At 42.6% G+C, this 24,643-nt stretch overlaps 1 protein-coding gene across 5 annotated transcripts in view; it reads right to left on the reverse strand.

The window, feature by feature from the left end:
- Positions 1-23,114, reverse strand: part of DUSP22 (dual specificity phosphatase 22) — a 71,278-nt gene extending 48,164 nt beyond the window's left edge. For 2 of the 5 annotated variants that reach the window (XM_074335323.1, XM_074335324.1), the window contains exon 1: positions 22,554-23,114. Coding sequence is in view for 3 of the 5 variants with exons in the window: in XM_019714886.2 (XP_019570445.1) it covers positions 22,554-22,574 (21 nt within the window). In the remaining 2 variants the exon portion in view is untranslated. The remainder of the gene's footprint in view (positions 1-22,553) is intronic. The other 3 variants (XM_019714886.2, XM_019714884.2, XM_019714885.2) reach the window with 3 other exon arrangements.
- Between the last annotated feature and the right edge of the window lie 1,529 nt (positions 23,115-24,643).

Raw genomic sequence — 24,643 nt, forward strand, 5'->3', positions numbered from 1 at the left:
AGCCCCCATATAGAATGATTCTGAGATGAGAACTGGGTACTATATTTTTCACAAGCTCCCCTCTTTGCAAAATATGAAACAAGAAACTAATTCGTGTTGCCAATACTTTGTATGGAAACGTTGAAATCCAAATATGAACACTGCTTTGGAAGCTATACCATCCAATAGGGTTTCCAAATGCATTCCGCATACCAGCCTTGGTGACACTTCATTGCAGACCCCCGGTGCCCAGGCAAGTCTTTACGTCAGTACTACCGCCAGCGCACCCTCCCAGTTCCACTGCTTCCCACTCCCTGTGTTTGTCCATTCCCAGGAAGAAATCTGAAGCAGCATGTAATCACGTTCTCCAAGTGCATGGATTTCTTCAAGCATCTTTTGCTACAAACCGAAGCCATGTGTGCCAGTCACTGCAGGGGAAATCTATTTTGGCACCACCAGCGGAGCCTGCAGGGTTAGCCACTGTGCTGGAGGGAAGCCACGTGAGGTGTCACAGCTTTCATCAACCAAACCAGGGCACGTGTGAGAGTGAAAAGAGATGCTGTTAATGACTACTCCACAAAAAGGAAAATTTCAGTCTTTTCCTTCCTATGTAAGAGAAACACCAGTTCTTCTCCACTGTGAGTTCCTTCCCTCTGAGTCTCCCTTACTGCCACACAGAACACTTCACTTCTGGTCACCAAATGTGTGGGGGTTTCCCTCACATTAAGCGATTCTCTGATACCAACTGGGTGTCCTACAGTTTAACTTGATTCTGACACTATCTACCGCGAGATAGTGTCAGGTCCCACTAGACTGCCCCTCCACTCACACACCAGATGGTAGTTGCAAGCTTAGGTTGTCACCTGTGCTTCTGACCAACCAGCTATAGATGGGAGGTTCCAAGGACCTCCCTTGGTGGGTTCAGTTAATTTGCTAGAAAAGCTCGCAGAACTCAGGGAAAGGCTTACTTACATTTACCAGTTTGTTAAAGGATATGATAAAGGATACAGATGAACAGTTAGATGGAGAGATACATAGGTCTGGGAGGGTCCCAAGTGCAGGAGCTTCTGCCCTGTGGAGTCGGGGTGTGTCACCCTCCCAGTGTGGATGTGGTCACTGACTTGCAAGCTCTCTGAGCCCCCTACTGTGGGGATTTTATGGAGGCCTCCTCACATAGGCATGATCAACTCCATTTCCAGCCACCTCCTCTCTCTGGAGCATGGGGAGGTGTGGCTGAAAATTCCAAGGTTCTAATCATGGCTTGTCTTTCTGCTGACCAGGTCGTATCCAGGAGCCCACTCAGTCACCCATTAGGAGAAAAGATGTTACTCGTGTTCTTACCACTTAGGAATTTACAAAGGTTTAGGAGCCCTGTGTCAGGAAGTAGGGACAGATAACATACGGGGCGGTAAGGTGGTGCCAAAAAAATGTACGCAAGCGGACACTTTGGTCAACGTCGCTCAAGCAGTAGTTCACCATAATCAGACATGTCTGGATGCTAATGGTAACCACTTTGAGCACCTCTTGTAATTGCAGAAGTCAGACGAGACTTGTATTCATCTTTTGTTATCAGTATATAATGAGTATTACAATTAATAGTTTTTCTTTTCTTAAAATGTGTATACAGTTTTTGGTACCCTCTGTGTAAGTGCGTGCATGTGCACGTGCGCTCAAGCCAGACAATTAAGTTCATGACCTCATCCTAGAAAAAGTGCTAAATACCTCATTGATGAATATCACTATGGTCACCTTTGAAGTACTCTCCTTGGGAAGCTATGCACCAATGCCAGTGCCTAGTCCACCCTTCAAAGAGATTTTGGAACTCTTTTTCTGGAATGGCCATCGGAGCTGTCGTTGTATTACCCTTGATGTCCTGAATGTCATCAAAATGTCTTCCTTTCTATATTTCCTTTATCTCCATGTAAAGAAAGAAGTCATTGGGGGCCAGATCAGGTGAGTAGGGAGGGTGTTCCAATTTGTCTGCTGGCTAAAAACCCCGTCACAGACAGTGCCCTGTGAGCTGGTGCATTGTCGTATGCAAGAGCCATGAATTGTTGGCGAAAAGTTCAGTTCATTTTTGTCTAACTTTTTCACGCAGCCTTTTCAGCACTTCCAAATAAAGTTGGTTAACTGTTTGTCCAGTTACTACAAATTCATAATGAATAATCCCTCTGATACCAAAAAAGGTTAGCATCGTCGTTTGACTCTTGTTTTGGACTGATAGAACTTTTTCAGTTGTGGAGAATTGGCTGACTTCCATTGTGCACTTTGATGCTTTGTTTCAGGGTCGTATTGGTACACCCATGTTTCATCAACAGTGATAACATGGCCCAAAACATCGTCTTGCCTCTCCAAAAAGTCTTGGCAAACTTTGATTCTACTTTGCTCTTGTTCATCGGTGAGCTCCTTCGGGACCATTTTTGCACACAACTTTCTCATGCCAAGATTTTCAGTTAAGATTTTCCTAACTGTTTCTCTATCAATGTTTACTTGGTCTGCTAGGCTTCTCACAGTCAGTTGATGATTTTGATGCACAATTCAACAAATTTTCGCAATGCTTTTATGAGTTCTGCTCATTACTGGCTGCACTGCCCTCTCTTCATCAGTGACACATTTTTCTCCCCTCAGAAAAACGTTTAATCCATTTGTATACTGCCATTTTCTTCATGGTATTATCCCCATAAACTTGGACTAACATGTCCCTGATTTCACTTCCACTCTTGCCAAGTTTAACAAGAAATTTAATGTTTGTTCATTGCTCTAATTCAAGCTCAGACATTCTCAAGACAGCACACAAAAACACACAACAACAATAATGAATGCTACTCAGCAAGACACCGCCACATGTCGACACAAACACAGCTGTGAGACACTGATATACCAAGGTTATGAAACCTTACCAAGCAGTTTGTACAGTGCTGTCAATGTAAGCGCATGGGGGCAAGTTCTCGAACTTAATTGGCAGATCTCGTATATTTATTATTATTTTTTCCCATTATCTCACACTTAGGAAAAGGCAGAAGTGACCTGGACATGGGGGTGTGCAGTCACCTGGCTGACTCAGTACCTAGAGGGGCAAAGTTAGCTTGGAGAGTGCTAACTTTGGGACTGTGAGGTCAGCTATGTTTGTGACTAGTCACAGCACTGAAGCAGGCCAGGACAACTCTGTAACTGGAACACGCGAAACAGCATCTCAAAGGAGAACTCCAACATCCACTGCCAAGGAATTAAAACATTTGACAGGTCTTTCTTGAATTAGAATCAATCTTTGGAATTCTCCTGGGAGGACAGGTAGAGACTTCATCATTCCTGTTTTAATACCTAAGAACAATGCAAGCTCATCTTGGAGATGGATCACACTGATGGCTGCTTCCCTGCATGGAGCTTCTCCACCTGTAATACCATTGTCCAGAGTGTCTGCTATCTCTGTTGTGACATCTGGATGTGACATTAGATACTAATGGCATAACTACCACATGGTTCTTTGGTGACAATGACAAAAGACTTCCTCCTTGACCAAATTTTAGTTGGGCTTCTTGGATTCCTCTTCTTGATTAGGCCGTGTCCTTGGACTACCAGATTTAACAAAGAATCCCACTGCTGACATCTAGTCAAGCTCCTCTTCCTCCACTCTTGGTAACTAATCAAATTCTTCTTATGAACTTTCCATCTAATCCCTCATCCACTGGTTATAAATCCCATTTGCCCATTATACTGGGAATTGAGTTCATTCTTTCACTTGCAATAGTCTCTGTCATCCTTGCCATTTTTTGTGTCAGAATAATTCTTCTGTTATAACACTGACTACAGATGACTCCTGACTCATACAGAGGACAATTACAATGGACTACATACAGGTGGGCATGTTTGTCACGTTGCATGTGTTGTAAGTCACAGAAGGTATTACAGTGGTTGAATGGCTTACTAAACCCATGTTACCCATGGTCACTTGGGACACAGGTGTGACAGGAGACATGGTTCTGCTAACGTCCTACTTCTCGCCTAGGGAAGGAGGAGGTGACTTGACACCTCTGGGATCCCCGAGGATTTACAGGAGGCAGCGACACTCAAGGGACTTGAATTCTAAGAGGAGTGGGCCAGAAGAGAGAAGGACAGGCTGGGAGCAGGGCAAACAGTGGTGAGAAAGGAGGCAGGTGTGCACTGGGAGAGCATGAGGGTGGAGGGCGGCAGGGAGCTAGTCATGCAAGCACACATGGGCGGCTGCAAAGTCCTCAGGGCTCTAGGTTACATGCCACTAATACCTTTAAGGTGTGTGGGGCTATAGAAAGAAGCAGATATTGTATATATTTTTATTTACTATGTCTTAGAACTGTCACGAAGGAAAGGTGAAGTCGTGTGTGCAGTCCAACATTTTCACGAAAACGCTCACCACTGTGAAGGGGACACTGGGGCTGGGGAGAGCTGGGGAGGCCCACTGTTGTATTTCTGTGTGCACTTTTCTATGTTGTCTGAATGTTCTATTTGTATGCATACCTTACTTCCAGTTAGCTTTTTGTTTCAAGTCAAGTGGAGGGTTATCTGGGGAAAAGATTATGGCACATTATTTTTTGTATTTCTATTACCTTCTCTATTAAACATAAACTAATACATTTCATGTTGTTTTTTTAAATAAAATAAAACCAGGGTATGAGGTTAGATCACCTCTGTGCTCTATTGCTCTAGAACTATGACTTTATGATTCCTAAATCTATCCTTTGGAACCCAGTTCCAGTCTGGCCTCCACTTCCTGCACTCCACTGTCTAAAACAGTCATTATCTTCCCCCTCCCAATTATCAATTCCTCTTGTACCCTGATGGTGTCACCTTCTCTTAGTCACCCAGAATGAAAACACTGCATCCCCTCCCACCAGGGACCTCCCTCTCCCTCCCTTGGTGCCCTTCCTCTGCACAGTGAGCTATGAAGTCCCATCACAGCACCAGCTCCTTGGCCCATGGTCACCACCCCAGTCCAGGACCTCAGGTCACACGTGGGCTAGAGAAGCAGCCATTGAACTTATTTTTTTGTCCCATTGAATTAAATTTCTGAAGTCATATTCTCACTGGGTCATTTGCCAGATCAAAATATTCAGTGGCAAACCCTTACCCGAGAAAATGAAGGCTAGAAATTCAACTCAAAATTTCAACATGGCTTCTTACCTCTGAAGGACTTCCCCACTTCAATCTTCAGCCAACTCAGGTAACTCCCCTCACTGGTCCTACCTTGAAATATTACCTTTCTTTGGTCCCGGTATTCTTTTTCAACAGAAAAGAGGGTCTCACTGTTTGGGGGTCCCTCATCCCTTGCGTATGCTCAAAAATTATAAACTCATTAATGAACAATTATTTTATTGGTTCCCTCATCTCTGAAGCCCTTTCCTGTGTTTGAAGAATCCCTGCCCCACTTTGGAGTCTTGGTGGGAAGTAGAGCTCAAATCTTACAACAGAAGCTGCAGATGTCAAATATCCTGTCACTTCTCCCTGTGATGCCAGGGCGTGGACATGTGCCTGAAGTGCAGCCTGTCCCCACAGCTGCTCCAGGCTAGAATCCATAGGTAGCCTAGAGCAGCATTGCTCACAGCAGGGCAGTGGGGCTGCTAGCACACCTGGCCCGCTGGCAGCAGGAGCAGCCTCTGGGGGCAGCCCCAGAAATGTTCTCACCAGGCCAGTTCTAGAATCTGCTCCTGGCCATCTGAATAGTTCTACTTAAAGCAGCCACATGTGGGTTCTGTTGCTTACAACCATAGACCTCAGTGAAGGACTTTCAACCCAGAAAAAAAAATGCACAAATGCAAATGAACTGCACAGACCATCAAGCAAATCACAGACTAGCAAAGCCCTAGTCACTGTGAAAGCAGCAGCCCCACTGGTACTCCAAGAACCAGAGGTCCCTCCGGCAAGAAACTGCTGCCTCCTCTGGACTCCTCTCATGCCTCAGTTAGCACTGCCTTCTTCTCCTCAGGAGCTCCCCAATTCATTTGCTCTTCTTTGACCTTTAGTGCAGTTCCTGGACTCAGCTTCTTAGGTCCTCCCCTCTGATTCACTGCAAAAGCCTCCTAAAGATCTCCCTCCCTTTGGACTTGTCCCTCCAAAGGACTCCTCAACCTGCCTCCAAGGTGCAAAGTTGATCATGTGATATTTCAAGTTGAAGTTTCCTTAGGACTCCAAGTAGCTCTCAGCATGACACCCAAATTCAACATCTCAGCATGAGAGACCTTCAAGGAATGTATCTTCAGCCTCTGCCCCATGCCTACCGCCTTCCCCAATCTTCCCCACATCCAAGGAGGTGAAAACACAGAGATGCAGGCCAGGTCCTCCAGTTTCAGCATCCAGCTTTTACGGGAAATGGCCCAATTTTCAAATTCTGTCAACTACATTAAAACAACAACAACTACAACTACCTTAAGTATTGTGATAGATAAATAAAACACATCTGCAGGCTGACTATCACCACAGACATCTAATATATGACCTCTACTGTTTGCATCGTATTTGTGAATATGTTTTCTCCAAACACCAATGGTTTTCCCTTGTTTGGTAGGTACTCAAGTAAATGTTTTTTTCAATGAATGAATGACCAAATAAACGATGTGAATAGAGAGGGAGTAGGTGAAGCAAGGAAAGGATGTGAAAAACAATGGTAAGTGAAGCCTGCGAGATCAAATTTTGTCCCTTTCTGCCCTAGCCGGGTTTCTGTACGTAGCCAGTGACACAAGGCCAATGGCACTGGGGCTGGTGTTGGAGACAAGCACCCTGAAGGCGATACCAGGGCAGAGTGCTGGCTTGGCAGAGGTATGAACTTACTAAAATCAAGAAGCCCACTTACTAAAAATCATTTAAGATACACATTTTGTGTGCATTTAAAATATTTTTGAGTAATATAAAGAGAGGACAGAATTGTGTCAGTAAACTTTTAACTCCATTTTCCAGACCAGAAGAGTAAGCTAGAGTTTTAAGAGCTGGAAAACAAATTGCTCAATCTCAGTTTCTGCAGTTTCTTCCATATAAAATTACAAAACAAGATGAAGGAAGGCTGGAAGATGGCCACTGGCAGAGAAACTACATTTTGGTTTTCAAGGAGTATAAAAAGCTCATGAATGTTTAAACCCATACACCAATCAGCTTCCTAATTCAAACTTAAACTCAAAAAATTTGACCCGACTTTCCCAATATTATTGTTGCTAATAGTCCCTAAATACAAAGAAAAATGAAATGAAACAAAATAATTTTCTAGCAGAAAACTGGCTTCTAGAGGAGACCAGGGAAGAGCTAGGATTCATCAGGAACAACATGGATGACTGACCGGTGATTTACAGAGTCCTAACTCAAGCCAGAAGCAAGAACACAGCAGGAGTGAAATCACCACCTGGTAGAAAGGAGGGATAGATCAAGAAAAGACATTTGTAAATACCGCATGGGTACGGGCTACGACTCTCAAAAGAACAAGTTCAGAATCAGTCCTGATCATCTCTGGGCCGCGGAAACAACTGTTCTTTCCCTCTGCACCGGACGTCCTCCCCCATTGTTCACCTAGGTGGCTCCCTGTCACTTAGGTCTTCCAGGAGATGACAGCTCCTGCCCACTGAACTCCTTAACACGTGCTATCACATCACCCTGTTATATTTTCTCATCACATTATCAGTACCTAAAATAATTTCATTTATTTGCTTACTTTTTGATTGAACTTCAAGCAGGGGGTGTGTCTGCATTATTCCCTGCTGTGTCTCAAAAATCTGTCACTGAGTCTGGCACATGAAGAGACAATCACTGAACAAACAGCGATGAAACACAGCACAAACCACAAAGGAAGATGTTCTCTGACACTCTGCTGGTCATAAAAGATTCTTACTTTCTGTTAAAAGGCTGTCTGGGGATAGATAATGAGAGGTAGACTCTTGCAGACATACTCTGAGACCACGCTTAGATTCTCCATGGTGGCTGGCTCTTCCTTCACACCCACACGTTACCAACACTGGCCACACAGAAATGCATCAGATCAAATCCTCAGCCACAAAAAAAAAAAAAAAAAAAAAAGGCCCTTAAGCACAAAAGGGATACTGCTTCTAAGGCAGAAAATATTTTGAGTTTACTTTTTAAACATTTCTCTTAGTATTTCAGTATGCCATGGAATCTAAGAACTCACGACCCAAACAGATGTTAAGAGAGAAAATTCCTGATCAAGCAGCAGCAACAAGGTAACGGGGGTCGGGGCTCGTAATTCTCCCTCGGTCAGGAACTTTTACAGCCAGGGGTGAGGGGGAGAACTTTGATGGGTTCCCTGAAGGGTTAAATGTCACAGACCTTCTTAATGCCAATTGGCTACAGACTTAACAGTTTCCATATATAAAAGGAAGAATCTGAGAATACTCTTATGTGCACTTAGATGCCTTAAGCATCTGTTCTTTCAATGAAATAAAACTGCAATGTTGAGAAAAGAAAATATCCAGAGGGTGGTGTAGAGAAGACAGAGAGACCACCATCATGGAGACATCTGTCCATCAGCCCCACGGCCACAGCTGTACAGCCGTGCCACTCCCAATGCTCACCTCCCACAGAGGGATCCCTCTGTAACCTGCCTGGGACCAGTTTGGGTGCCAGGGTCTTCTTGTCTTTCACATTTTATTTCCCATTACAAGATCTAGCCTATGCCTTGACAATAGCAGGTGTTCAATAACGTAATTTGATGAATGGGTGAATGGACAAATGAATGAATTACGAAGGCAGCCAAGTCAGGTGCTGCCACGTGGAAACAACAGCATCTAAGAGCACACGGATGTCGGACCATCAGGCTCCTCACCACACTGAAATAGTCCTCCACCTTTTAGGCCCTCTTCCACCTTTTGAAATGATTCAGTTCTAGATCACACAGGTCTCAGGAGATTCTGAGTAAAAGACCCTAGGCCAGTGCTTCTCAAGGGAGGATGAATCTGCCCTCCAGGGGACATCTGGCAATACCTGGACATGTTTTTGGTAGTCACAATGGGGCAGGGGTTTCTAGTATTTAGTGGGAGGGGCCTGAGATCCTGCCACCCCTCCCACAATGCACAGGTCAGCCCCCACAACCAAGAATGATGCAGCCCAAACTGTCAGCACTGCAGAGGTCAAGAAAACCTGGTCTATGCTTAGAGGGAATAGCCCCTTGCTCCTTCCCCCTTGAACTATACTCCTTTCTCAATAATATTCCCTTCTCTTACTAACGACAAGAGAGCTATTCTAAAACAGGTGTCAACCATGTCCAAGGCAGATGCCATCATTACAACTACTGATAAGACAAATCCAAGAACACTGTTAGCAGTGCAGATTTGTACTTTACAGTTTGCAAAAATGTCTTCTAATAAATTTTCATTTGCTTCTCTCAAGAATCTGAGTAGAAACTAGGGGAGGAAATCTCAGAAAAAGAAACAACAACAAAAAATGCCTTTTGCAATTGCAACAAAAACAATAAAATACCTAGGAATAAACTTAACCAAGTGTGAAAGACCTATACACTAAAAACAATAAGATATTTCTAAAAGAAATTGAAGAAGACACAAAGAAATGGAAAGACATCCCGTGTTCATGGAATAGAAGAATCAACATAATTAAAATGGCCATATTACCCAAAGAAATATACACATTTTTTTTTTCCATAGACATAGTAAGGGTCTTTTTATTTGAACTTAGAACTATTTTGTAAATATTTAATTATATAAAATGTTTGTATAAACATTGCTATCATCTCTCAATTACATGAATTTAACTTTATTTCTGGCCAAATCATATCTTTAATTAGAGGATATTTGGGGTACCTCTTTCTTTTTTTCCACTTTTTTTATTAGTTTCAGGTGTACAAAACAAAGTACTAGTTAGACATTTTACATTTATATCCCTCACACAGTGATAACCTCCCTCCCCCAATCAACTACCCTTCTGACATCACATACAGCCGTTACATTTCCAGTCTCTATTCCTAATACTATACTCCACTTCTTGTAACTATATATACATATATATAAAATTACAGTTGACATTCATTATTGTTCAGTTTCAGCTTCAAGTGTACAGTGCAGTGATCAGGCATCTACATCATCCCTGAAGTGGTCTCCCTAACAAGACAAGTGTCCATCGGATACCCTACAAAATCTTTACAACATTATTGATTACGTTCCCCAAATTGCCTTTCGTATCTCTGTGGCAATCTTGTGGTTTCCGATTGTACTTTCTAATATCGTCTCCCTGCCCTTTATCCCCACCACCCCTCCCATTTAGCAACCCTCAGTTTTTCCTCTATGTCTCTGAGACTGTTTCTGATTAGTTTGTTCATTTGTTCTTTTATTTAGATTCCACATATAAGTGAGATCATATGGTATTTGTCTTTCTCTGTCTGACTTATTTGACTTAGCATAATGTTCTCTAGGTCCATCCATGTTGTTGCAAATGGTAAGATTTCAATCTTCTTTATGGCTGCGTAATACTCCATTGCATTAATGTACCAGTTTCTTAATCCAGTCGTCTACTGATGGGATTTCGGTTGTTTCCATGTCTTAGCTATTGTGTATAGTGCTGCAATAAACATAGGGGTGCATAAATTGTTTTGAATTAGAGTTTTGGATTTCTCTGGAGAGATCCCTATGACTGCAATTACTAGGTCATAAGGTAGTTCTGTTTCCAGTTTTTTGAGATATCTCCATAGTTGCTGCACCAATCTGGAATCCTACCAACAGTGCACCAGGGTTCCCTTTTCTCCACAAACTCTTCAGCGCTTGTTGTTTGTTGATTTATTGATGATAGCCATTTTGACTGGGGTAAGGTGGTATCTCATTGTGGTTTTTATTTGCATTTCTCTAATGATTAGTGAGGTTGAGCATTTTTTCATATGTCTGTTTGCCATCTGTATGTCCTCTTTAGAAAAATGTCTCTTTATGTCCTCTGCCCATTTTTTAGTTGGGTTGTTTTTTTGGAGTTGAGTGAGTTTTTTAATAAATTTTGGATATTAATCCCTTGTCGGATATATCATTGGCAAATATCTTCTCCCATTCAGTAGGATCCCTTTTTGTTTTATTGATGGTTTCCTTCGCCGTGAAAAAACTTTTTAGTTTGATGTAATCCCATATGTTTACTTCTCTTACTTCCCTTGCCCGAGGGGATATATCAGTAAAAGTCTTACTCTGGGTAACGTCTGTAAACAGTCTTCCTATATTGTCTTCTAGGAATTTTATGGTTTCAGATCTTACATTTAAGTCTTTAATCCATTTTGAATTCATTCTTGTACATAGTGTAAGGAGGTGTTCCAGCTTCATTTTTTTGCATGTGTCTGTCCAGGTTTCCCAGCACCATTTATTGAATAGACTGTCTTTACCCCACTGTAAATTCTAGCTTCCAATGTCATAGATTAAATGACCATATAGGCATGGATTTATTTCTGGGCTCTTATTCTGTTCCATTGATCTATGTGTCTGTTTTTATTCCCCTACCATACTGTTTTGATTACTGCAGCCTTGTAGTATAATTTGATGTCAGGTATCGTGATATCTCCCACTTTGTTCTTATTTCTTAAGATTGCTGAGGCTATCCGGGGTCTTCTAAGGTTCCATATAAATTTTAGGATTACATGTTCTATTTCTGTAAAAAATGTCCTTGGAAGTTTGATAGGAATTGCATTGAATTAGGCAGTATGGGCATTTTAACGGTATCAATTCTTCCTATCCATGAGCATGGTATATGTTTCTATCTATTTGTATCTTCTTTAATTTCTCTCTTCAGTGTCTTATAATTTTCTGAGTACAAGTCTTTTACTTCTTTGGTTAAATTTATTCCTAGGTATTTTATAGTCTTTGAAGCAATTGTAAATGGGATTTTCTTAATTTCTCCTTCTGTTATTTTATTATTGGTATACACAAATGCAACTGATTTCTGAATATTAATTTTGTAACCTGCTACTTTACTAAATTCATTTATCAGTTCTAATAGTTTTTTGGTGGAGTCTTTAGGGTTCTCTATATACAGTATCATGTCATCTGCATATAATGACAATTTTACTTCCTCCTTACCAATTTGGATGCCTTCTATTTCTTTTTCTTGTCTGACTGCTGTGGCCAGAACTTCCAGCATTATGTTGAATAGAAGTGGAGAAAGTGGGCAACCTTGCCTTGTTCCTGATCTTAAGGGGAATGGTTTTAGCTTTTCCCCATTGAGTATGATGTTAGCTGTGGGTTTATCATATATGGCCTTTATTATGTTGAGAGATGGTCCCTCTATTCCCATTTTCTTAAGAGTTTTTATCATAAATGGTTGCTGGATTTTGTCAAATGCTTTTTCTGCATCTATTGATATGATCATATAATTTTTATTTTTCATTCTGTTAATGTGTATTGCATTAATTGATTTGCAGATGTTGAACCACCCTTGCATACCAGGAATGAATCCCACATGATCATGGTGTATGAACTTTTTAATGTATTGCTGAATTTTGTTCGTTAATATTTTGTTGAGGATTTTTGCCTCTATGTTTATTAAGGATATCGGCCTGTAGTTTTGTTTTTTTTTTGTAATTTCTTTGCCTGATTTGGGGATCAGGGTGACAGTGGCCTGGTAAAAAGTGTTTGGGAGCCTTCCCTCCTTCTGGACTTTTTTGGAATAGTTTGAGAATAGGTCATAATTCTTTTTTGAATGTTCTGTAAAATTCACCTGTAAAGCCATTTGGTCCAGGGCTTTTGTTTGTTGGGAGCTTGTTGATTACTGATTCAACTTCCCTGGTGGTAATCAGTCTATTCAGGTTTTCTGTTTCTTCTTGAGTTAGCCTTGGAAGGTTGTATGCTTCTAGAAAATTGTCCATTTTTTTTCCAGATTGTCTAATTTGTTGGCATATAGCTGTTCATAGTAATTTCTTAAATTTTTTTGTATTTCTGTGGTGTCCATTTTTACTTCTCCTCTTTCATTTCTGATTTTATTAATTTGGGTCCTCTCTTTTTCTTGATGAATCTGGCTAAAGGTTTGTCGATTTTGTTTACCTTCTCTAAAAACCAGCTCTTGGATTCAGTGATCTTTTGTATTGTTTTTCTGGTTTCTATTTCATTTATTTCTGCTCTGATCTTTATTATCTCCTTCCTTGTACTCCCTTTGGGTTTATTTTGCTGTTCTTTTTTCAGATCCCTTAAGGGTAAACTGTTGATTAGCGATTTTTCTTGTTTCTTTAAGTAGGTCTGCATTGCTATAAATTTCCCTATTAGGACTGCTTTCACTGCATCCTATAGATTTGGGTTGTCGTGTTTTCATTTTCGTTTGTCTTGAGATATCTTTTGATTTCTTCCTTGATCTCATTGTTGACCCATTCATTATTTAGTAACTTGTTATACAGCCTTCATGTATTTGTGTGTCTTACAGTTTTTTTCCTGTAGTTGACTTTTAATTTCATAGCACTGTAGCCTGAGTAGACAATTGGTATGATTTCAATTTTCTTAAATTTATCAAGACTGTTTAATGGCCTATCATGTGGTCTTCTTGGAAAATATCCCATGTGCGCTTCAGAAGAACATGTATTCAGCAGTTTTGGGGTGAAATGCTCTGAAAATATCAATTAAACCCAACTGGTCCAATGTATCATTTAAGGCTGTTGTTTCCATATTGATTTTCTGTCTGGAAGACCTGTCCCTTGTTGTCAGAGGTGTGTTAAAGTCCCCTATTATGGTAGTGTTACTGTTGAGCTCTGTCTTTATGTCAGTCAATATCTGTTTTTATATATTTAGGTGTGTTTATGTTGGGTGCATAGAAGTTTACTAGGGTTATGTCCTCTTGTTGGATCGATCCTTATATTATTATGTAGTGCCCATCTCTGTCTTTTAATATATTCTTCATTTTAAAGTCTATTTTGTCAGATATAAGTATTGCAGCTCCAGCTTTTTTCTCATTTCCATTTGCATGAAATATCTTACTCCAACCCTTCACTTTCAGCCTGTGTGTATCTTTTGATCTGAGGTGAGTCTCTTGTATACAGCAAGGGTCTTGCTTTCTTATCCACTCAGCCACCCTATGTCTTTTGATTGGAGCATTTAATCCATATATATTTAAAGTGATTATTGATAGGTACATAGTTACTGCCATTTTTAAATTTATAGTTAGATTGTTTTCATCTTTCTTCTGCTTACAGAAGCCCTTTTAGTATTTCCTGCCATGCTGGCTTGGTGGTAATAAATTCCTTTAGCTTATTCTTTTCTGGGAAGCTCTTTATCTCTCCTTCAATTTTAAATGATAGCCTTGCTGGATAAAGCAATTTAGGTTGTAGGCTTTTGTTTTTCATCATTTTGAGTACCTCCTGCCACACCCTCCTGGCCTGCAAAGTTTCTGTTAGAAAAGTCATTTGATAGTCTTATGGGAGTTCCCTTGTATGTAACCCTCTGTCTTTGTCTTGCTGCTTTTAGGATTCTCTCTGTCGTTAACCTTTGCCATTTTTGACTATAATGTATCTTGGTGTGGACCTGTTTGGGGTTATCCTGGTTGGAACTCTCTGCACTTCCTAGGCTTGTATGTCGGTTTCCTTCACCAGGTTAGGGAAGTTTTTAGTCATTATTACTTCAAATATGTTCTCGATCCCTTGCTCCCTCTCTTCTCTTTCTGGTATTCCCATGATGCGCATGTTGTTGCACTTGATGTTATCCCAGAGGTCTCTTAAACCATCTTCATTGTTTTTTATTCTGTTTTCTTTTTGTTGTTCCGTTTGGGTGATCTCTGCTAACTTGCCTCCTAAGCTGATTCAATCCTCTGTCTCATCTAACCTGCTGGTAATTCCTTCAAGTGTGTTCTTTATTTCAGTTATTGTATTCTTTAATTCTAACTGGTTGTCATTATGATTTCTCTATCCTTCTTTATGTCATCACTAAGCTCCTTAAACATTCTTATGATCAGTGTTCTGAACTCTGTCTCTGATAGGTTGGTTACCTCTGTTTCATTTGGTTCCAGTTCTGGAGGTTTCTTCTGTTGTTTTATTTGGGACATGTTTCTTTGTTTCCCCATTCTGGCTGACTCTCTGTGTTTGCTTCGATGTATTAGGTAGATCCCCTGGGTTCTTGGTTTTTGCTGGGTTATCTTATGTAGTATGTGTCCTTTATATTTGACTTGCACCACTTCCCTATTCTCCTGTGCATGTGCTCCAAAGGTGACCCTTGTGTTGTATATATTGTCCTGTTAAAGTTGAGCTTTAATTGCTTTTGGCTTGTCAGTAGGTGGGATTGACTCCTAGGCTGACTAGTTGTGAGACCTTGGCTCTGCCCATGGTGGATGATGTGCTGCGTGAGGGTTGACAGCTCAAATGAGGCTTGGTCCCTATGGGCTCGTGTGCCTGTAGAGAATTCTGGGTGTGTCACTTGTAGGTCAAACCCGGTAATATTCTGGTTTGGTCTGCAGTTGGCCTCTGGGTGTGCTGAATCTTGCGCCTCTTGGGCTGGGACCTAGTGTAGGGCAATTTCAGAACAAAGCAAAGCACCAAGCACAATAAGAACAACAACAACAACAAAGAAAAAATCAAATACACTCACATGTAAAAACAATCGATAACCCACACTCAATACAGGCAAAAATGTCAAAAATACAAAAACAGAACAAAACTAAAAAAGCAGCGCCAGTCTTGGCTTAAGCCCACCAAGTAATCTCCAGGCTGTCCTCTGCGTCTTGTGCAGGCAGTCGGCCACCTGGTGCCCAGAGTGACCCGGGGACTGCAGTTCTAGATGAGTGGGGCTCTGGGGTCTAGATGGTAGTTTTTACAAAGTCAGTGTAGTTTCTGCTCTTGTCCGCACATATGTGCACTAAGGGTAACACTGCCAGCCTTCTGCACAGGTCTCCTGAGTCTTAGGGCACCTCTTCTGTGTGTGTGTGTGTGTGTGTGTGTGTGTGTGTGTGTGTGGAGGGCGCAAGATTTCTGAGATGCTAAAAGCCCCGAGCTGCCTCTGCCACCTGCTGCTGACCCCTGGGAGTGTCTCCCCAGTTGTAATTGCCCTGCCCTAGACAGGCCAGAAAAGGTGGGGGCTGGGGATGGAGGAGTCTTCTCTCGCCCAGCCCAGAGTGTCACACTCTTCCCAGCCTCTTCCCTGGGTCACAGCAGCTGCAAGCCGTCTTCCCAGATCCTGAGCCCTATTGCTCCTCTGTAATCTGACACTACTCCTCAGTTGGGGGGGGGGCAGTTTGAATCTCTGGAAGGGTGGGGGTAGGATTGGGAGAGTGGGGGGAGGGGCCCAGATATGGTGTTTACTTCCTTTGTCTGACCTAGGGCCCAGCTGGAGGTCTCATCTGAGGTTACTCCCTCAAAGGCTGGATATCTTGCTCTCTAGGCAGGTGAGATCAGCTGTGGGATGCCGGGAAAGAGCCCACCTCTTAGCTCTTGTGGTCTCTGTTCTGTCCTGGGACTCCCTGCATCTCCGCAGCCACAGATGCAGGCCGCGTCTCCACTCCGCTCCCTTCCCTTTACCCCCACTTGCCTAGTTTGTCCACCTTCAAATAATCCTCTTATGAGTCTCAGCTGTTCTGTGTGATAAGCAGAGAGTCCTTTGATGGGTTATAGATGTTCAAATTGTAACAATATGTGCATTTAATGCACTCCCCATCAAAATCCCAGTGGTATTTTTTAAAGAAGCAGAACAAAAAAATCATCAGATTTGTATGGAACCACAAAGACCCCAAATAGCCAAATAAATCCTAAGAAAAAAGAACAATGCTGGAGGTATCACACTCCCTGACTTCAGCTTGTACTGCAGAGCAACAATAATCAAAACAGTATGGTATTGGCAGAAAAACAGACACACAGACCAATGGAATAGAACTGGAAATCCAGATATAAACCCACATAAATATGGAGAGATAATTTTTGACAAAGGAGCCAAAAGCACACAATGGAAAAAAGACAGCCTCTCCATTAAATGGTGCTGGGAGAATTGGAAAGCCACATACAAAAGAATGAAACTGGCCTGCTATCTGTCACGGTGTATCAAAATTAACTGAAAATGGATCAAAGACCTAAACATAAGGCCTGAAACAATAAACTGTATAGAAGAAAACATAGGTACTAAACTTAATGGACCTTGGTTCAAAGAGGGCTTTATGAGTTTGACCTCAAAGGCAAGGGAAGTAAAAACAAATAAATGAATGGGACTATATCAAACTAAAAAGCTTCTACACAGCAAAAGAAACCATTGACAAAATAAAGAGGCAATGAACCGAATGGGAGAAGATTTTTACAAACAATGTCTCTGATAAGAGGCGAATATCCAAAATAATTCCAATCATCACTAATCATCAGAGAAATGCAAATAATAAACCACAATAAACCTCCTCATACCAGTTAGAATGGCTATCATCAATAAGACAAATAATAACAAATGCTGGAGAGGCTATGGAGAAAAAGGAACCCACATACACTGTTGGTGGAATGCAGATTGTGCAGCTGCTATGGAAGGCAGTATAGAAGAAGTTCCTTCAAAAATTAAGAATAGAACTGCTATATGACCCAGCAATCCCTCTCCTGGGTATCTACCAAAAAAATCTGAAAACATTGATCCATAAAGACACGTGTGCTCCAATGTTCATTGCAGCTTTATTTACGGTGGCCAAGACATGGAAACAACCAAAGTGTCCTTCGATAGATGACTGGATAAAGAATATGTGGTATATATACACAATGGAATACTACTCAGCCATAAGAAAAGATGAAATAGTGCCATTTGTGACAACATGGATGGATCTTGAGATTATTATGCTAAGCGAAATAAGCCAGACAGAAAATGTTGAGAACCATATGATTTCACTGATATGTGGAATATAAAACTGAAAGCAACAAAGGAACAAGACAAAGAAACAAAAACTTGTAGACATAGACAATAGTTTCGTGGTGACCAGAGGTAAAGGGGGGAGAGTGTGATAGATGAGGGTAAATGGAATCAAATATATGGCGATGGAAAGAGAACTGACTCTGGGTGGTGAACACAAAATGTGATATATAGATGATGTATTACAGAATTGTACACCTGAAATATGTGTAACTTTACTAACCATTGTCACCCCAATAAACTTTAATTAAAAAAAGAAAAAAAGAGAAAGAAACTGAGGGGGAAGGGTATCATTATACTCATTTTAGAGCACATAAGGACACTAGATAAGATAGCCACAGTCTCTATGAATCAAGGGAGGTAAAGAAATTGAAGCTCAGAAACATTAAGTGACTTGTTCAAGATCACACCATTAAGTAGCTGAGTGGTATAGACACCCCAAATCAGGCTTTCTGGCAGTCCCACCCCACTTTATTTCACAACAGTTGGCTTCTCATGAAAAAGTGGTGCACCAATTAATGTGTTTGCCTCTCATGACCATGAAATACTGGGAAAGCAGCCATTTCCACCAGAAAGGCTGCTTTCAGAAAACACAGAGCAGCAAGGAAGGAAGAGGCCACCAGAGTGCTGGGTGAACTGGACCCACCTTGGAATCAGTGGGGAAAAGACATCAGTGCCAGAGGGCCTCACATCCCTCCCTAGAATGTTAACACTTTAGCCCACTTTTAGGTCATTAGTTCAGGTTGATCAAGACAAAAACATGCACATGAAGAAGCATTTCACGATGATTTCTCTGACAAAATCCTTGGCTAGAGAAACTGGATTTTTGTTTTTAGTGAGACCAATAAGATGACAATGAGGATAGTTTTCTTTATAGGCCCTCCCCCAAAAGATTTGGAGGTTTAGACACTTGAGAGAACTTTGAGTCAATTAAGAGTTTGCAAAGGGTCTCCCAAAACATGACCTTTGCAGGCAGTAGCCTGTGAGTTTAACCCTAATCCTGCTAGAGACGTTGACTACACTGACCTTTGTAGCATTAGACTGACCTTTGTAGCAGCGTAATGAGGCACTCTACTAATGGCTGTGAACCAGATCATCTGGCTTGGAGGCCAGGCTCTGCTATGCCACTGACCAGATGGGTGACTTTGGGCAAGTCATTTAATCTCTGTGCATCTCATCTATAAAAACAACGGTATCTACTTCATGGGGTTGGGGTGAGGGTCAGATGAGTTCTGTGTGGGGAAGGTTCAGAAGGTGCACTGGCACATTGTAAACTCATTAGTGATGATAACTTTGGCCAGTTCAGAGGCTCTGCTTGGGAATTGCACAAAGACCAATGAAATGATCATTTTAGTTGTATGCCTTTCCCTCCTACTCTTTATCAATGTCAAACATGAAGGAGGCGAGGAAGTGGCTTTCTTATTTTGCAGTTAATCTGGAACTCGGGAGATTTTTCAGGTTATTTTTCAGCATCTTTAAAACTCACTTGGGATGAACTGGCATCGTAGCTCAAAGGAAAGACTTCTACTATCTTTAAAATCAGTGGGAACTGGGTTCCACACCCAGTTCTGCCACTTCCTAGCATTAGGACCTTAGTCATGCTACTTAATCTCTCCAAGTCTCCATTTCCCAATTTGTACAAAGAGGATCAGACAGACTGACCTCTTGGGGCTACGTTGAAGCTTAGATTTTATAAACTGTAGGTACATGACATGAGGCTCAAAAAATAACAGATCACAACTGTCGTGTTCTTTCTCTATTTCTTCATCATCTTCAATTGGCCAAAATCCAGAAGCCTCTTTCCCTTATATTCTCTGTGTAACACACTGTGTACACCTAACTGAGTATGACATTTGTCCACAGGAGACTGGAACATGGATAAGATCCTCCATAAGGGCATGAAATATAAATAAAAACTGCTATACTCAAAACAGTCAGAACGGAATCTACATTGTTTAGTTCCTAAGTTTTCTTTTGCCAAGGATGACCAACTTGAGTGAGATTGAAACGAAATCTTGTCCCAGTAACGTCAGGACACACATACTGCAAATTATGTTTTTAGTTCTAAGGGTATTGTACGTTCTTATAAATGTTCTTACAAAAGCACTTCTGTGGTTAAGCACCTTATAATAATTCCACTGATTCTGCAAATCAACCATTCCTTTTGTTTGACAGATGGGGAAAATATGAAGCCCAGTTCCAAGTCACACAGTAATACATGAACAAAGTCTAGTTGAGGCTTTTAATTTTGGCTTCTAGCAATCTACTCTGCCACCAACTAACCTTGTAACTTTGAGCAATTCATTCTGATCTTAGCTTAATCATCTTGTCCTGGGTTGAATTACACTTACCCTACTCTCCTGAAATTGCTGATTTTATCCTCTGGAGTCTCCACTCCTCCCGACCCTGTGCATGTGTTCTCTCCTCCTCTCTCTCTCTCTCTCTCTCTCTCTCTCTCTCTCACACACACACCCATGTAATACAATAGTCATTAGCCACATGCTGAGTACTGAAAATGTGGCTAATCCCAAATGAGATGTGATTTATATATAAAATACACACCAGACTTTGAAGATTTAGTACAAAAAACTGTAAACCATTCTATGAATAATTTTATATATTGGTTATATGTTGAAATAACAATATTCTGATCATATTTCAGTTAAATAAATACATTACTAGAATTAATTTGACCTGTTTCTTTTTACTTTTTAATGTGATTACTGGAAAATTTTTAATTAAGTATATGGCTCATATTTTTCTATTTGGCAATTGCTGGTCTACACTGAAGGTGTTGTGAAAGATGTTTGTCTCCATCATTTACCAATGTACACTTACCCCACCCCCTCAGTGGGCATAGCACCTAATGCAGTAGTAAGTAAACAATAAATATTTGTTTTATTAATGACATCTCTAAATCTGTCTATACATATGTCTCTCCATTTCTACATTGGAGATAGTGGTTCTATTTACAATATAAGATGGTTAGGATAATAACATCATCAAGAAATGTATTACTTTCTTTGAAAAGTAAAATTATGATATGAATATGACTCCTTTTGCTGAAAAGCCTGAAATTAATTTTGAACCCTTAGGCAATCATTTGTATTTTGAAATATGTTCTTTGAATTATAATATAAATATAATAAATTAAATGTTGAAAGAGTTGGAGAATGAATAATATAAGTGGAAATAAACTGTAGAAAGAACCAAAGGAAAGCTGAGGTATGACCACAATTAATGGGAAGGCAGACAGAGCCCACAAACTTGTGAAAGCAGCTTTATTGTTCTGTTTTCATTTAAAAAGCAGAAGGCTCATTGTGCTGATGGATTCCAGTACTAATGGGGACATAATGCAAGTATTTATCCAAAAGACAATTAGTCTGTTTCCAAACTTGAACACAGCCCGACACCCCTTTCCCCCAACAAAAACACCCCACATACAATGAATACAATTCTGGTTACCAAAAAAACCCTCAGATACGCAGGCCTAAAACACACAATAGTTCTTTCATAAACTGGGTCGGCAAGACACAAGAAACACACTGTGGGCAGGTGAAAAGAGTTAAGTAGGTCCACAGGACTAGTCCTGCTGCACTGTTCCTTCCCCACCCTGACTCCTGACACCCCACCCCATGTCTAACACTCCAGCTGAAAGAACCAAATCTCTGCAGACCCCAGTGCTGAGACAAATCAATAGAGAAGGAAAGCCACATTGTTACACCCACCAAATTTGAAAGCTGAATGTATGTGGAGGTGTGGGTGAGTGGCATTCAATGAAGAGAAGCAGAAGACCAGAAGCTAATCTCTGATCCAGGACCATTTCAAAGATCTATGAACTTGTTTTTGCTGAGGTCTTTTTAAAAGCTTGTTAAGTCTTTCCTTTAAACCAGCATTACCAGATCACAAAATTCTTAACCTTGTGTTTGACCTGAATATACACATCCCAGGCAACTCTCAACTGCAAGAGCTGGAATCTGGTACCTTCCAGTGACAGGAAAGACACAAGACTACTCCTCAGCCTAGTAAGGGGAGGGGAGGGTGGTTCTGGAGAAAAGACAGCAGAGGGTGGGGGCCAGAACAGAGATAAAGAAGAGAACGACAGGGTTTTTCTAGAAGTTATAATCAGCACAGGCAGCCAGCCAACAGAAGCCACATCAGCTCTGAATCTGTTCTCTCACCACCCACTGAACCCCAGGTACTTGAAAACACCTCAGGATTTAGGCCTCTGTCAACTTCTCTGTCCACAAGAAAAACTTATCTGTGCGCGCGTACACACACACACACACACACACACACACACACACACACAAATTTGGGGAGAAAGAGGAAACTACAGAATAGACACCTATCTACTGCAGTTTACTGATGATGTGGGTGGTGACCCTTTAAGAGCCCAGATTGGAAGTGAAGGGGAGGGGAGAAAAAGAAACCACAGCGCTCAGAGCTCTGCCGACGTTTCCGCAGAACAACTGTCAACGCTTTTAAAGGGCACGGCTGGTTCTCAGCCGCAAAATACCGAGGGTGGCAGGGCCGCCAGGGAACCTGGAGCGGGGCGCCCCAAAATACAGACTTCGCGACCACCGCTCCAGATACGCCGCCCCCTCCGTCCCCCCACCTCCCCTCCTCCCCACGTCCAAGTCTCGGAGGAATGGGACACCAGTGAGGCAGGTGGGGGAGCGACGGCAGGGCGAGCGCCGGGGGCTTTCCTAGCCCAGCAAACACCAGCCGGAGGGAAGGCTGGAAAGTGGAGGCAAAACCAGCACAAAAGAAAAAAAGACATGTTACCTTGTTCATCCCATTCCCCATGGTGGCTGAATACGAACTCTAGCACCCCTGGCAATGAGGTCGCAGGCTCCCTAATGGCGTGTTACAACCGGAGGAGGAGCAGCGGGTGGGGCGGCAGGGGAGGAGGCGCAGGGAATTTCGTGCTCGAAGTACAAACAACAATGGTAATCAGGGACGTCCGGGCGACTCGGCGTGTTCCAGGGACCCGGCACGGACGGGGTTTTCCACCCGTCCGCCTGGACTTGCCGGCTCGAGCCCGCCCAGGCAGCGACGTCCTGGCCGGGAAAGGGTCTCGCTTTGCCCCGCACCGCCCGCGTGAGTCCCGCGCGCCCCTCCCAGGTCGGCTCCCTGGGACTTGTAGTCGGGCTCCCGGGGCCGCGCCCGCACCCGCGCCGCACGAACCCCCGCTGCTCGCCGTCAGGCGGGTGCAGAGGGGACGCGAACCAAGGGTCCCCAGCAGTCGGGCGGGGGCTTGTTGGGGCACCAGGGTTCCGAGGTGGCCGCGCCCGGAGGCGGGGCAGTGGCCGAGAGCGCACGCGCCGCGCTAGCCGCCCGCGCGTTCCCGGAGGCGGGCGGGGCCCGGGGTCGCGCAGGCGTCGCCTCTGCTCCACGGCGGCGCGTCACTGGCCCGCTCCCGGGAGGTCAGAGTCACCAAAACTCCCGCAGGCGTTTTCCCTTGGGGCGACTCGGGCGGTGGGGGGCGGAGGCTGTTACGAGCAGTCGCCGCCCTGCCCTGACTGCCTCGGTGAATCAGGTGCTAATCACCGCGCTCCCCTGCCCGGGTTTTCTGAAGGCGACGGTTTTAGGCCGGGGTGGGGGGATTCCTATGGCCCTCCCCCACCCACGAAGAGCGAGAAGGCTCGCCCGGTGAGGAAAGGTGCGCTCGGTTACTCATCTCTGGAATGACCCTACCTCTCTACCCTGGGGGAGCAGATGGCCAGATCTCAGACCTTATACCGTAGCTTTGGACGTCTAGTGTGTCCCGTACTTTAGATTATAAACTGACTCTCGTGGTGCATGGATGTGATGTGTTGATAAAGTTTCTCCTGGAAACCCCTATCCTTGCTAAACAACATAGCACTGTCTGCATTGCGATTCTGTCTGGAGTGGAACACTTTCTAACCTGTAGCAGAGGTGTTTTGAATATTCTGTCACCCTGACGAAACTCTTTTAACTTCTTCCCTGGAGACAGAATTCTTGAGATAGACTGTCTCAATTTCATTTTTATATCTTCAAATATGCCCCGCGCATAGGAGGTTCTTAATAAATATTTGTCAAATGAACGTGTGTATCAGTTTGATATGGCTGAGCTCAGCCCCTTGATGACCTCGTTTCATCTCCCCCTCCTTACTCACCAAGTTACAGCCACATTGGCTTTTTGGGTGTTCCTTGAACCTACCAGGCTTGGTCATGCATTTGGGCCTTTGTGTGGGCTGTGCTCTCTATGTAGGACATCTCAACCCCTAGCCCTTTGCATGTCACTAGATGTCATCTCCTCAAATAGGCTTTTCCTGGCCACACAGTAGATTCTCCAGTCACTGTCATATTTATCCTGTATTATTTTCTTCATAGCACTTTACATAATCAGACATATTTACTTGCTTCTTTTTTATCTGTCTCACTAGAAAGCAAACTCCAGAGGAAACAGACTTTGCCTGTCGTATCTCCATGTGGCCTGGGACAGTACTTGGCACAAGCTAGGGGTTCAGTAAATATATGTTGAATAAATTAATGCATTTCAAGGGCTGAGAAAACACCAATGAGGTTCTGAGGAATGCTAACAATTTGAAAAGAACTTGCATACTCCATCTTGGTCATTTCTTTCCTTGTATACCATATCTTCTGGGCAACAACATGTACCAAATCCCTGCATGTAGGAGTGCACCCAAATTATCTACTGTAGGTAGGATGGGTCCCAGACCAGGCATCACCCTTCCTGCCCCTTACTTCTGAAATATTACTTCCCTACCACCTTCACTTCCTCTTCTTCCTCCCGCCTCCCAGTCACCTGGGTAGCCCACCTCTTACCCCATTGCTCATCAGCATTTTTTTTACTGCCTTCCTGTGTGTAGACAACCCCATGATTAGTG

The sequence above is a fragment of the Rhinolophus sinicus genome, linkage group LG06 (genome assembly GCF_036562045.2).
Source record: "Rhinolophus sinicus isolate RSC01 linkage group LG06, ASM3656204v1, whole genome shotgun sequence".
Lineage (NCBI taxonomy): Eukaryota > Metazoa > Chordata > Mammalia > Chiroptera > Rhinolophidae > Rhinolophus > Rhinolophus sinicus.